Source organism: Carcharhinus amblyrhynchos, chromosome 7 (assembly GCF_965287045.1).
Source record: "Carcharhinus amblyrhynchos chromosome 7, sCarAmb.v2.hapA, whole genome shotgun sequence".
NCBI classification, from domain to species: Eukaryota; Metazoa; Chordata; class Chondrichthyes; order Carcharhiniformes; family Carcharhinidae; genus Carcharhinus; species Carcharhinus amblyrhynchos.
In genome coordinates, this window is record NC_137330.1 from 122,478,017 (window position 1) to 122,492,401 (window position 14,385).

At 45.5% G+C, this 14,385-nt stretch overlaps 1 protein-coding gene across 1 annotated transcript in view; it reads right to left on the reverse strand.

Moving 5' to 3' along the window:
• Window positions 1-13,562, reverse strand: part of mad2l1bp (MAD2L1 binding protein) — a 30,000-nt gene extending 16,438 nt beyond the window's left edge. Inside the window, exon 1 of the mRNA XM_080193070.1 lies at window positions 13,063-13,562. Within this exon, the coding sequence (XP_080049196.1) occupies window positions 13,063-13,530 (468 nt within the window). The 5' untranslated portion in view covers window positions 13,531-13,562. The remainder of the gene's footprint in view (window positions 1-13,062) is intronic.
• Window positions 13,563-14,385: the final 823 nt, after the last annotated feature.

Genomic DNA, 14,385 nt, shown 5'->3' on the forward strand with positions numbered 1-14,385 from the left:
ATCAAGAGGATGCAAAGGGATGGCTGGGATGTTTCTCGGACCTTAGAACAGCAGAGAAAGTGGATAGATGGGGAAAAGAGAGACAAGATAAAGGCAGCAGAGGTATTATTAGTACATCAATTAGCGGGAATAATTGAATAAGTAGTCACTTCCACCAAAAAGTGGAGCGAAGATAAAGATAAGATTAGAAAGTTAGAATCCAGAGCAAGGAACTGGAGAAATGGAACCAAGTATTAAAAGACAATCAATGGAGGGGAAACTGTTCCTCTGCCCCTTTATGAGTACACATAACAGGGACCAACTGCCCCTCCAGAGGAATAGGAAGCGCTAGAACACAACTTAGTGCCAGTTCCCGCCGAGGGGGAACAGATGTGCAGCCAACAGCAAATTATAAACCATTCACCCCAGGCAAAAGACAACAGATAATGGCTTCCCTGGGTAAACTACAACCTAGAAGCGCATACACTAAACTCTGGGAAGAATTAGATACAGTATGGGTAGGACACCAACTGCACCTAAGGGACATATACTAACTGGTCAGGGTAGCATGTCTAGCGGATAAGTGGAAGCAGATAGCAGGAGGACCCGCCACTCTCCCAGCACAAGATTATAGTGGGGGATGTTGGACACATGGAGTCGCCCCAACAGCAGAAATAGATGCCCAACAGACACCCTTCACCCAGTTTAAAACAGAAGTCCAGAGAGTTTTAGGAAATGCTCCTAGTTAATGGAGCAGAATTACAATGACCAAGCAGCTAAAGGGGGAAGGAGCTTCTGAGGACGGAGAACGGTTGTTCCAAGTATGCCAGGAATGCTCAAGGCAAGGGAACCCAGGCCGTGGGAATCGAGCATTCATCCAGGCTTTCAAGGAAGGGCTCTCTAGCACTCACCAAAGCATCCTAAAAATGAGAGTGATTATGTCCCAGGATTATGATGATGAACTGGTGGAATGGGCTAGTGGCATACTGGAAGGTGGAGAGGAGAAATCCTAGGCAAGAGCAAGACAAGAAAGAGTAGCCACTTACAGTAGTGAGAGCGGAACTAAGTCCAAACTGACCTGTCACAATTGTGGCTGACAAGGGCACTTTGCAAGGGATTGCAGGGTCCCAAGGAAAGGAAACAAATCTGGAAGCAGTGGGAGACATTGTAATCACTGTAATAAAAACACACAGAAGCAGTGTGTTGGGACAAACATGGGAGATCCCCGACCCGATCCATCACCACAGAATCAGAAGAAATCAGGAACCTTTGAGGTCAGCAAGATTGATGGTCTGCAGCCCCTATTCATACGGTTAAGAAGGAGGGAAGGACTTGTGTCTGCACCAATAGAGGGCAGGCAATGTGAGATACTGGTGGACACAGGAGCATCCACATCTGTCACTGACCTATCCTTACCCACTACAAGTAGGATGATTTGCTTAACAGGGATAGGAGAGAACAAAACACCCGCCTACCTGAGCGAGACCACGTTAGTAGAAATAAATAATTTGTATATACTGATGAGATTCTGTGTGTGTAAAAATAACGAGGGTACAATAATGGGAAATGATTTAATGTAAGAATATGAGATTTTGATAGACTGTGGAAAGAGAGAATTAACCTGGCCAAAATAGGATGGTCGGAAAACTAGAATAGGGAAACTCAAGTCACCTCAAAACAATCAAGAGTGGCCATAGCCACCAAAGGTTGGAGATTAGAAACAGAAGGGTTCGGAGCCATCTGTGCCTCTGTCCCTACAGTACGGGCCGAGACAAAATTAGATACTGGCTTAACTAAAACGGACCCAATAAAGGTACCTGGGCCGGAGTGTAAGCCCCACCGCCAATACCCAATAAAACCAGGAGCAGAGGCAGATGTAGTGAAGATAGTTAAAGAGTTAGTGGAAAAAGGAATTCTGAGTGAATCCACAAGTATCACTAACTCCCCAACCTGGCCGGTGAGCAAACCCGACGGAAGCTATAGGCTCACGATAGATTACACAGGACTCTAAGTCATGTCCAAGTTACATCCCAGTATAGCAAGCCCCCTGACAATTTCGAATGGATCATCACCGGAGCACAAAATATTTACAGTACTGGATATAGCCAATGGATTCTGGTCCCTACCCTTGGATCCCGAATCCCAGGACGAGTTTGCCTTTACAGTGGGAGACAAACAGTACACTTGGACTCGCCTACCACAGTGATTCCATAACAGCCCCACTATCTTCCATCGAGTAATGAATGACATCCTGAGCAGGGTAGAACTGCCAGAGGGTAGCACGATTCTACAATATGTAGATGATATCTTAATAGCTTCAGAATCTCAGTCATGACATCAGGAAGCAGTATTCCTATTGTTAAATGAACTAAAAAAACCACTGAGTTAAAGCTGAACCCCAAAAAGGCACAAAATTGGGAAAACACAAGTCCAGTACCTAGGACACCTAATATCCCAAGGGCTTAAAGGAATGCCAACAGACTGAAATGTATTACAACAAATGCCACAGCCAGTTACCATAAGAGGAGTCAGGAAGGTGCCGGGACTGTTTAACTATAGTCCAAGTTTCATCCCCGGATTCACAAAATTGGCAGAACCTTTACAAAGGCTAGTTAAAGTGGGAAAACCAGCTTTAAACTCCATAGAATGGGGACCTGAGCAAGAAGAGGCCTATACTAAGTTAAAGGCAGAACTAATAACAGCCCCTGGACTAGGACTACCAGATTCCAATAAAGACTTCCACATACATTGTAGTAATGAATGAGGGTTCATGAAGCGGTCATGTTTGACTAATTTGGTGGTATTCTTTGGGAACATTACATGTATAGTGGATAATGGGGAACCTGTGGATGTGGTATGTCTAGATTTCCAGAAGGCGTTTGACAAGGTGCCACGCCAAAGGCTGCTACATAAGACAAAGGTGCTCGGTGTTATGGGTAATGTATTAGCATGGATAATGGATTAGTCAACTTACCGAAAGCAAAGAGTGGAGGTAAATGGGTGTTTTTCTGGTTGGCAATCAGCGATTAGCGGTGTGTCTCAGGGATCAGTGTTGAAACCGCAATTGCTAACGATATACATAGATGATTTGGAGTTGGGGACCAAGTGTAGTGTGTCAAAATTCACAAATGACACTAAGATGGTGGCAAAGCAAAGTCTGCAGAGGACGCTGAAAGTCTGCAAAGGGATACAGAAAATCTAGGTGAGTGGGCAAGGGTCTGGTAGGTGAAGTACGTTGTTGGCAAATGTGAGGTCATCCATTTTGGTAGGAATAACAGCAAAATGGCCTTTTTTTTAAAATGGTAAAAAAATTGCAGCTTGCTGCTATGCAGAGGGACCTGGGTGTCCTTGTGCAAGAATCACAAGGAGTTGGTTTGCAGGTACAGCAGGTAATTAAGACAAATGGAATTTTGTCCTTCATTGCTGGAGGGATGGAGTTTAAAAACAGCAAGATTATGTTGCAGCTATATAAGGTGCTGGTGAGGCCACACTTTGAGTACTGTGTACAGTTTTGGTCTCCTTACTGGAGATATACTGGCACTGAAGGGAGTGCAGAGGAGATTCACTAGGTTGATTCCAGAGTTGAGAGGGTTGGCTTATGAGGAGAGACTCAGTAGACTGGGGCTATACTCATTGGAATTTAGAAGAATGAAGGGAGACCTTATAGAAACATAAGATTTTGAAGGGAATAGATAAGATGGAAGCAGGGAAGTTGTTTCCACTGGCAGGTGAAACTAGAACTAGGAGGCATGGCTTCAAAATAAAGGGGAAGCAGATTTAGGACTGAGTTGAGGAGGAACCTCTCACACAAAGGGATGTGAATCTGTGGAATTCCCAGCCCAATTAAGTAGTTGAGGCTACCTCATTGAATGTTTTTAAGACAAGGATAGATAAATTTTTTAACAGTAAAAGGAATTAAGGGCTATGGTGAGTGGGCAGGTAAGTGGAGCTGAGTCCACGAAAAGATCAGCCATGATCTTATTGAATGGCAGAGCAGGCTTGAGGGCCAGATGGCCTACTCCTGCTCCTAGTTCTTATAATAATGGATGTTAAAACCACCAAAGGATAATCACTAAGCCACGCTCCCTACTTTTCTTTAGTATCGGGATGATGGTCATCTTTTTGAAGCAGGTAGGGACCTCAGATTGGTGTAAAGAAAAGTTAAAGATGTCTGTGAAAACCCCTGTCAGCTGGGCCGCACAGGATCTGAGTGCTCGTCCAGGCCATCTAAGCCAGTTGCTTTCCGTGGGTTGACTTTTGAGAAAGCTGCTGTGACATCTGCAATAGTGACCTTGGAAACAGGTTCATCCAAAGCTTCGGGAATGGACAGCGTGTTCTCGCTGACCTCTTGGTCAAAACAGGCACAGAATCCATTGCACTCATTGGGGAGGGGGGCATTGGTGCCAGTGATTTTACATGCCTTCATCTTGTAACCTGTTCTGTCTTGCAGACATAGCTGGCTGGGGTTGGTATGGTTAGCCTGGAATTCTAGCTTGGTACATACTGTCTTTTGGCACCTTTGATGAATCTCCATAGGTCATATCTTTCTTTCTTGTAGAGGTCAGGGTCACCCGACTTGAAGCCCTGAGATCTGGACTTCAGCAAACAGTGGATATCCTTGTCCATCCATGGTTTCTGGCTGGGAAATTCACGGATTTGTTTCTTTAGCATATAGTCTTCTACGCATTACTAATGAAGTCAGTTACTGTAGTCGTGCATTCATTCAGGCTTGTCATAGAATTTTTGAATACTGACTCTAAGCAGTTCTGTAGGAGATCATCTGATTCCTCAGACCAACACTGCATGACTTTCTTTGACGGATCTCACAGACAATACCAGACAGTCACACCCCAGGTGCCATTTTTCAGAGACTGCAGCAACAATAAAGAATCAATACTATTTACCATGACCCCACAGCGTCTGGAGATAATGCATAGGATCCATTGTGCCTCCAGGGAAACTAATCAAGTATTAGGGTAACTGCAGTAACTGACATCCGCTGTTGAAATTTACATGTTAGAAGGCACTTGTTGCGATTTGATATTACAACGAGACGTGACCACCACAGGGTATGAACAATAGAACGGTTAAAGATAAAAGCACACAGGATAATTGAGATCACACAATGCCACAAAAGCAGAACTTAGAATGACAAGACTACTTATTCAGAATCTCACATTTAAACGTGTTAACATAAAAAGGTATAAGAGTACTGGAAGAATCCATGGGGTCAAAGTAGCATGGAAGCATAACCTTCTGCCGAAGGGTCATCCAGACTTGAAAGGTGGGCTCTCTTCTCTCTCCACATATGCTGTCAGACCTGCTGAGATTTTCCAGCTATTTCTGTTTTTGTTAGATTCCCGTATCCACAGTATTTTGCTTTTATATTAGCATGGAAGCAATACGGAAGTATTATATTTATAATAAATAAAACATTCCTACTTTTATATGCATCCCCTTTGCAATAAACATTTTATCTGACTTCCTGACCATTTGCTGTACCTTCAAACTAACTTTTCCTGATTCATGTACCAGAACACCCAGATCCCTCTATCCAGCAGGGTTCTGCAATCTCCTGTTCAAATAACATTGTTTTTTATTCTTCCTGCCAAAATGGATATTTTTCCACATTATACTACATCAGCCAAATTTTTGCCTACTCATTTAACCCACCAATGTCTTTTTGCAGACACCTTACATCCTCCCCACAATCTATTTTCTTATTCATCTTACAATACATACAATACAAAGGTAGCAGACAAAAGGCAGGGAATTATAGGCCAGTTAGTTTAACGTCTGTAGTTGGAAAAACGCTTGAATCCGTCAAAGAAGAATTAGCGAGGCACCTAGAAAAGAATGGTTTGATAGAGCAGATGCAGCACGGATTCATTAAGGGGAAGTCGTGTTTGACGAATTTATTGGATTTCTATGAGGATATGACTAGTGTGGTAGACAGAGGGGAACCGGTGGATGTGGTGTTTCTAGGTTTTCAAAAGGCGTTTGATAAGGTGCCTCTCAAAAGGTTGCTTCAGAAGGTTAGGGTGCATGGAGTTGGGGGTAAGGCGTTAGCATGGATAGAGGATTGGCTGTCTAATAGGAGGCAGAGAGTTGGTATCAATGGGTGCTATTCTGATTAGCAGTTGGTGACTAGTGGAGTGCCCCAGGGATCGGTGCTGGGGCCTCAGCTATTTACCATTTATATAGATGATCGACAGGAGGGGGCTGAGTGTAGGGTGACAAAATTTGCTGATGACACGAAGATGAGTGGAAAAGCAAATTGGGAAGCTGCAGAGGGATCTGGATAGGCTGACGAGTGGGCGAGGACCTGGCAGATGGAGTATAATGTTAGCAAGTATGAGGTTATCCACTTTGGCAGAAATAATAGTAGGAGGGATTACTATTTAAAGGACAAAAAGCTGCAGCATGCTACGGTGCAGAGGGGCCTGGGAGTCCTTGTGCATGAGTCGCAAAAACCCAGTCTGCAGGTGATCAAGAAGGCAAATGGTATGCTGGCCTTTATAGCGAGGGGGATAGAATATAAAAGCAGGGAGGTCTTGCTGCAACTGTACAGGGTACTGATGAGGCCGCAGCTGGAGTACTGTGTGCAGTTTTGGTCGCCGTACTTGCACAAGGATATTCTGGCCTTGGGAGTGCAGAGGAGGTTCATTAGGCTGATACCGGAGATGATGGGGTTGGGCTACGAAGAGAGACTAAACAGACTGGGTCTGTACTCGTTGGAGTTTAGAAGGATGAGGGGGATCTTATAGAGACGTATAAGATAATGAAAGGGATGGATAGGGTAGAGGTAGAGATTCTTCCCGCTTAGAAAGGATAGCAGGACTAGAGGGCACAGCCTTAAGATGGGGGGGGGGGGGGGGGGGGGGGGGGTAGGTAGGGCCAGTTTAGATCAGGAGGAACTTCTTCACTCAAAGGGTGGTGAATCTCTGGAATTCTCTGCCCATTGAAGTGGTGGAGGCTGCCTCGCTAAATATATTTGTCACGGGTATATAGGTTTTTGACAGACAAGGGAATTAAGGGTTATGGGGAGAGAGCGGGAAAGTAGAACTGATCGACTTCAGATCAGCCATGATCTTATTGAATGGCGGGGCAGGCTTGAAGGGCTAGATGGCCTACTCCTGCTCCTATTTCTTATGTTCTTATGGTGCCTACATCCAAGTTATTGATAGAGATGTAAATCGTTGAGGTCCTAGCACTGATCCTTTCAGCACTTGATTCATTACATCCTTGAAGCCAGAAAAGACCTTCTTACCTCCACTCTTTGCTTCCTGTTTACTAACCAATCTTCTATCTGTGCTAATATACCGATCCCTACATCTTGAGGTTTTATTATGTGATGGAACCTTTGATGTGGCACCTTGTAAAATGCCTTCTGGAAATAGCAATACATCTTATCAACAGCTTCCCATTATCCACATTGCTTGTTAAATGCTCAAAGAATTCCAATAAATTAGTCAAACATGATTTCTCTTTCAGAAAACCATTTTGACTCTGCCCAATTATCTTGAGCTTATTCAAATGCTCTGCTATATAATGAGGACAAATGCAAAATCTCTATTCAGTTCACCCACCATTTCCTTATTTTCCATTATCCAGTTGACCATGCTTATTCCAATTATTCTTTTTTACTACTTGCAGAAATTTTTATATTTGCAGATGGCTTTCTTTCATATTCTATTTTCTCCCTCTTTATTCGTCTTAATCATTCTTTGCTGTTCATTATCTCATGTCCAATCTGTTGACCTGAACGATATCACATTCTTTCACTTTGATACTATTTTTAAATTCTTTAGTTAGCCGTAAATAACGTACCTACCTACCTACTACTATTACCACAACCCCACTGTCGTCCACCTACTTCCTTCAGGAAAAAGATACAAAAGTCTGAGTTCATGTACCAACCAACTCTTCCCTGCTGCCATCAGACTTTTGAATGGACCTACTACGGACGGTATGCTTTGTCTGTATAGTGCACAAGAAACAATACTGTATACTGATATATGTAACAATAAATCAAATCAAAACCCTTCCGCTTGGAAATTCATCTTTTCTGAGCATTCGGAAATATCTCGAGCATCTGCCACTGCATTGTTACAGACCTATCCCTTTACTTAACTGGCAAGTTCACTTTAACTAGCTTGTCTCCACGTCCTCATAATTTCCCTTAAGTTTAAAACACGAGTCTTGGATCCACCCATCTCTGCCTTGAAGAAAAAGTGAATAATAGAATCCTACAGAGCAGGAGGCGGCCATTCAGCCCATCAAGTCTGCACCAACCACAATCCCACCCAGGCTCTATCCCATAACCCCGTACATTTACCCTAGCCAGTCTCCCTGATACTAAGGGGCAATTTAGAATGGCCAATCCGCCTAACCCACACATCTTTAGAGTGTGGGAGGAAACCGGAGCACCCAGAGGAAACCCACGCAGACGCAGGGAGAATACGCAAACTCCACAGACAGTGACCCAAGCTGAAAAGCGAACCCAAGTCCCTGGCATTGTAAGGCAACACAAGAACATAAGAAATAGAAGGAGGAGTAGGCCATCTAGCCCTTTGAGCCTGCCCTGCCATTCAATAAGATCATGGCTGATCTGAAGTGGCTCAGTTCCACTTTCCCGCTTTCTCCCCATAACCCTTAATTCCCTTGCCTACCAAAAACCTATCCACTCGTGTCTTAAATATATTTAGCGAGATAGCCTCCACCACTTCAACGGGCAGAGAATTCCAGAGATTCACCACCCTTTGAGTGAAGAAGTTCCTCCTCAACTCCGTTCTAAACTGCACACACACACACACCCCCCCCCCGCCCCCCCCGCCCCCTATCTTGAGGCTGTGCCCTCTAGTCCTGCTGTCCTTTCTGAGCGGGAAGAATCTCTACCTCTACCCTATCTATCCCCTTCATTATCTTATACGTCTCTATAAGATCCCCCCTCATCCTTCTAAACTCCAACAAGTACAAACCCAGTCTATTCAGCCTCTCTTCACAGTTCAACCCCCTCATCTCCAGTATCATAGAACATAGAACATAGAACATTACAGCGCAGAACAGGCCCTTCGGCCACGATGTTGCGCCGACCAGCTACAAAAACAATGACCCACTAGCCTATACCAATCCCTTTTCATCCATAAACCTATCCAGAGATCTCTTAAACGCCCCCAAACTAGACGCATTTACAACCGCAGCAGGCAGGGCATTCCAATCCCTCACCACCCGCTGGGTAAAGAACCTACCCCTGACATCCGTCCTGTAGCTACCCCCCCTTAATTTAAAGCCATGCCCCCTCGTGCTAGCTTTCTCCATCCGAGGAAAAAGGCTATCACTATCCACCCTATCTAAACCTCTAATCATCTTATATGTTTCAATAAGATCCCCTCTTAGCCGCCTTCTTTCCAACGAAAACAACCCTAAATCCCTCAGTCTCTCCTCGTAGGACCTCCCCACCATACCAGGCAACATCCTAGTAAACCTCCTCTGCACCCTCTCCAACGCCTCCACATCCTTCTTGTAATGCGGGGACCAGAACTGCACACAGTACTCCAAGTGCGGCCGCACTAGAGTAGTGTACAGTTGCAACATTACACTGCGACTCCTAAATTCAATCCCCCTACCAATAAACGCCAAGACACCGTACGCCTTCTTAACAACCTTATCTACTTGATTCCCAACTTTCAGGGATCTATGTACACACACACCTAGATCCCTCTGTTCATCCACACTATTCAAAGTCCTCCCGTTAGCCCTATACTCGACACATCTGTTGCTCCTACCAAAGTGAATTACCTCACACTTCTCCGCATTAAATTCCATCCGCCACCTCACGGCCCAGCTCTGCAACCTATCTAAGTCTCCCTGCAGACTATGACACCCTTCCTCACAATCTACCACACCTCCAATTTTGGTGTCATCAGCAAATTTACTAATCCACCCAACTATACCCTCATCCAGATCATTAATAAAAATTACAAACAACAGTGGCCCCAAAACAGATCCCTGAGGCACACCACTCGTAACTGTACTCCATGATGAATATTTACCATCCACCACCACCCTCTGTCTCCTATCTGATAGCCAATTCCTGATCCAACTTCCTAGATTACCCACAATCCCATACATCTGCATCAGCCTAGTGAACCTCCTCTGCACTCCCTCCAAGGCCAAAATATCCTTGTGCAAGTGCGGCGACCAAAACTGCACCCAGTACTCCAGCTGTGGCCTCACCAGTGCCCTGTACAGTTGCAGCAAGACCTCCCTGCTTTTATAATCAATCCCCCTCACTATAAAGGCCAGCATAAGAACATAAGAAATAGGAGCAGGAGTTGGCCATCTAGCCTGCCCTGCCATTCAATAAGATCATGGCTGATCTGAAGTGGCTCAGTTCCACTTTCCTGCTTTCTCCCCATAACCCTTAATCCCCTTGACTACCAAAAACCTATCTAACCGCGTCTTAAATATATTTAGCGAGGTAGCCTCCACCACTTCAACGGGCAGAGAATTCCAGAGATTCACCACCCTTTGAGTGAAGAAGTTCCTCCTCAACTCCGTTCTAAACCGCCCCCCCCTTTATCTTGAGGCTGTGCCCCCTAGTCCTACTATCCTTTCTGAGCGGGAAGAGTCTCTCCACCTCTATCCTATCCATCCCATTCATCATCTTATACGTCTCAATGAGATCTCCCCTCATTCTTCTAAACTCTAACGAGTACAAGCCTAGTTTATTCAGCCTCTCCTCATAGCTCAACCCCCTCAACTCCGGCATCAGCCTAGTAAACCTCCTCTGCACTCCCTCCAAGGCCAAAATATCCTTGCGTAAGTACAGCGCCCAAAACTGCACACAGTACTCCAGCTGCGGCCTCACCAATGCCCTATACAGCCGCAGCAAGACCTCCCTACTTTTATATTCAATCCCCCTCGCTATGAAGGCCAGCATCCCATTCGCCTTCCTGACCACCTGCTGCACCTGCAAGCTGGGTTTTTGCGACTCATGCACAAGGACCCCAAGGTCCCTCTGCACCGTCGCCTGCTGCAGTTTTTCGCCACGTAAGTAATAATCCTTCCTACCATTATTCCTACCAAAGTGGACCACCTCGCACTTGCCAACATTAAATTCCATTTGCCAGTTCCTGGCCCATTCGCCCAGCCTATCTAGATCCTTCTGTAGACTCTCCACACCCTCCGCACAATTTGCCATTCCACCGATCTTGGTGTCATCAGCAAATTTCGACACCATACACTCGGTTCCATCCTCCAGATCATCTATATAAATGGTAAATAGCTGAGGCCCCGACAAAGAAGTTGATAAAGAAGGGCAGGAGAAACTATGAAGCTGGGCTAGCGCTTAATATAAAAAAGGATAGCAAGAGTTTTTATAAATATATAAAAAGGAAGAGGCTGGCTAGGGTGAACGTTGGTCCCTTAGAGGATGAGAAGGGGGACTTAGTGGTAGGGGATGGGGATATGGCTAAGGTATTGAATAACTTTTTTGTTTCTGTCTTCACAGAGGAGGACGTGAATAATTTGCCGGGTGTTAGAAATGGAAAGGTGGTAGGACTGGAGGGTCTTAATGACATTACTGTTACTAGAGAGGCGGGGCTTGACAGACTGGAGGGGCTGATTGTGGACAAGTCGCCAGGACCAGATGGAATGCATCCGAGGGTTCTGAAAAAAATGGCGGAGGTGATAGTGGATGCCTTGGTGGTTATTTTCCAGATGTCGCTGGATTCCGGGGAAGTGCCGGAAGATTGGAAAACGGCTAATGTTACGCCGTTGTTTAAGAAGGGTGGCAGGCAAAAGGCAGGGAATTATAGGCCGGTTAGTTTAACGTCTGTTGTAGGTAAAATGTTAGAATCCGTCATCAAGGAGGAAATAGCGAGGCAGCTTGAGGGGAATTGCTTGATAGAGCAGACGCAGCACGGTTTCGTTAAAGGGAAGTCATGTCTGACAAATTTATTGGAGTTCTATGAGGATGTGTCTAGGGCGGTGGATAGAGGAGAGCCGGTGGATGTGGTCTTTCTTGATTTTCAGAAGGCGTTTGACAAGGCACCTCACAAGAGGTTACTGCAGGTCAGGGGACTTGGAGTTGGGGGTAGGGTGTTAGCATGGATAGAGGATTGGTTGTCAAATAGGAGGCAGAGAGTGGGGGTCAATGGGTGCTATTCAGATTGGCGGATGGTGACTAGTGGAGTGCCCCAGGGGTCTCAGTTATGTTATGATCACTGCCAGCTAGGGGCATCTTCACTAATTAACCTTACCTCATTGCACAATATCAGATCTAGTACAACTTGCTCTAAAAAACTGTTCTGAAAATATTTTATGAACTAGACTACCTTTGTCAATCTTCCCCTCATGAGGGAGCTTCTCATCAGGAGGCACAACTTAAACTGAAAGAATCTCCAGTTTAAGCAAACGAGGAATTTCTTCTTTCAGAGTGTTAATCTGTGGAATTTCCTTTCCCGGAGAGCAGTGCAGGCTGGAGCATTGAATATATTCAAGGCTGACTTAGTTTATTTTTGGAGACTAAAAGTAGAAAACTGAAGCTAAGGCCAAAATCAGATCGTCCTTCCAAACGAGGAGATTTAGCTATGAGGAGAGATTGGGTAAACTGGGGTTGTTCTTCCTGGAAAGATGGAGAATGAGGGGAGACCTAATAGAGATGTACAAAATTATGAAGGGTATAGATAGGGTGAACAGTGGGAAGCTCTTTCCCAGGCCAGAGGTGATGATCATGAGGGGTCACGGGCCCAAGGTGAGAGGGGCGAGGTTTAACTCAATATCAGAGGGACTTTTTTTTTTAAACAGAGGGTAGTGGGAGCCTGGAATGCACTGCCAAGTAGGGTGGTGGAGGTGGACACACTGGCATCATTTAAGACTTACCTGGATAGTTACATGAGCAGACTGGGAATGGAGGGATACAGACGAATGGTCTAGTTGGACCAATGAGCGGCACAGGCTTGGAGGGCCGAAGGGCCTGTTTCTTGTGCTGTACTGTTCTTTGTTTGTTTGATCTCCTTCAAATTCTATTACTTATAATTCATATACAGACAATATTTCTGATATGGTTTTACTCACTGTTCCACATTCTCTCCCGCTGAAGAAAGCTAGTTGTTGATATGGGAGTGGTAGCTGCTGCCTCTGGTACAGGATATGTTTCAGGAGCTCACACACCAACCGGCAACAACTTTCTGGACTGACATGGCCAGGGAACATCACCGGGAGCTCAGCCTCGCCACCAGCTTGAAACCTGGAGTCAGTTAGCAGCTTCCATTTCTCACCAGATTGTGATCGCATTTCGGCCTTTATCTTGTCCCCATTTTCCCTATCCTCCTCTGATGGCACTTCTTCACCACGACAATTAACTGTTCCTGCTGCCACACCACGGCCTAAACCTCTTCCCCTCTCTTTCATCTCTGAGACCCTCTCCTCCTTTTCCCACTCCACGCTTCTCTCTTTCTCCTCCTGTCTCATCTTCATTCTCTCATTTACCCGCTCCCGCTCCCTCATCCTTTCAACTCCCTGCCTCCCAGCATCAGCCGCCATCTTGCCGCCTGCGCGCTCGGGCCGCGCGCTCTGGCGGTTATTTTCAAAAACTGACGCCATGTTTAATCCTGGCACCGGCTTCAATTCTGCAATTTAAATATTTACTTTCACTCGGTCGGATATGATGATTTAGTGAAGAGAACACTTTCTGTGATCATCTGAGTAGTTTCTGAGACCGCACAGAAGGTCAGTGTGTCATCACTAAGCCCGCCATCTTTCATAAAGGCGAGATCGAGAACCAGCGCGAGGACAGAAAAAAGCGGGAGACGCAGAGCAAGAGGCAGACCGAGTAAGGCAGACACACAGACACACACAGAGTGAGACAGACACACACAGAGTGAGACAGACACACAGACACACACAGAGTGAGACAGACACACACAGAGTGAGACAGACACACATACACACAGAGTGAGACAGACACACAGATACACACAGAGTGAGACAGACACACACAGAGTGAGACAGACACACAGATACACACAGAGTGAGACAGACACACAGATACACACAGAGTGAGACAGACACACACAGAGTGAGACAGACACACACAGAGTGAGACAGACACACATACACACAGAGTGAGACAGACACACAGATACACACAGAGTGAGACAGATACACACAGAGTGAGACAGACACACAGATACACACAGAGTGAGACAGACACACACAGAGTGAGACAGACACACATACACACAGAGTGAGACAGACACACAGATACACACAGAGTGAGACAGACACACAGATACACACAGAGTGAGACAGATACACACAGAGTGAGACAGACACACAGATACACACAGAGTGAGACAGACACACACAGAGTGAGACAGACACACAGATACACACAGA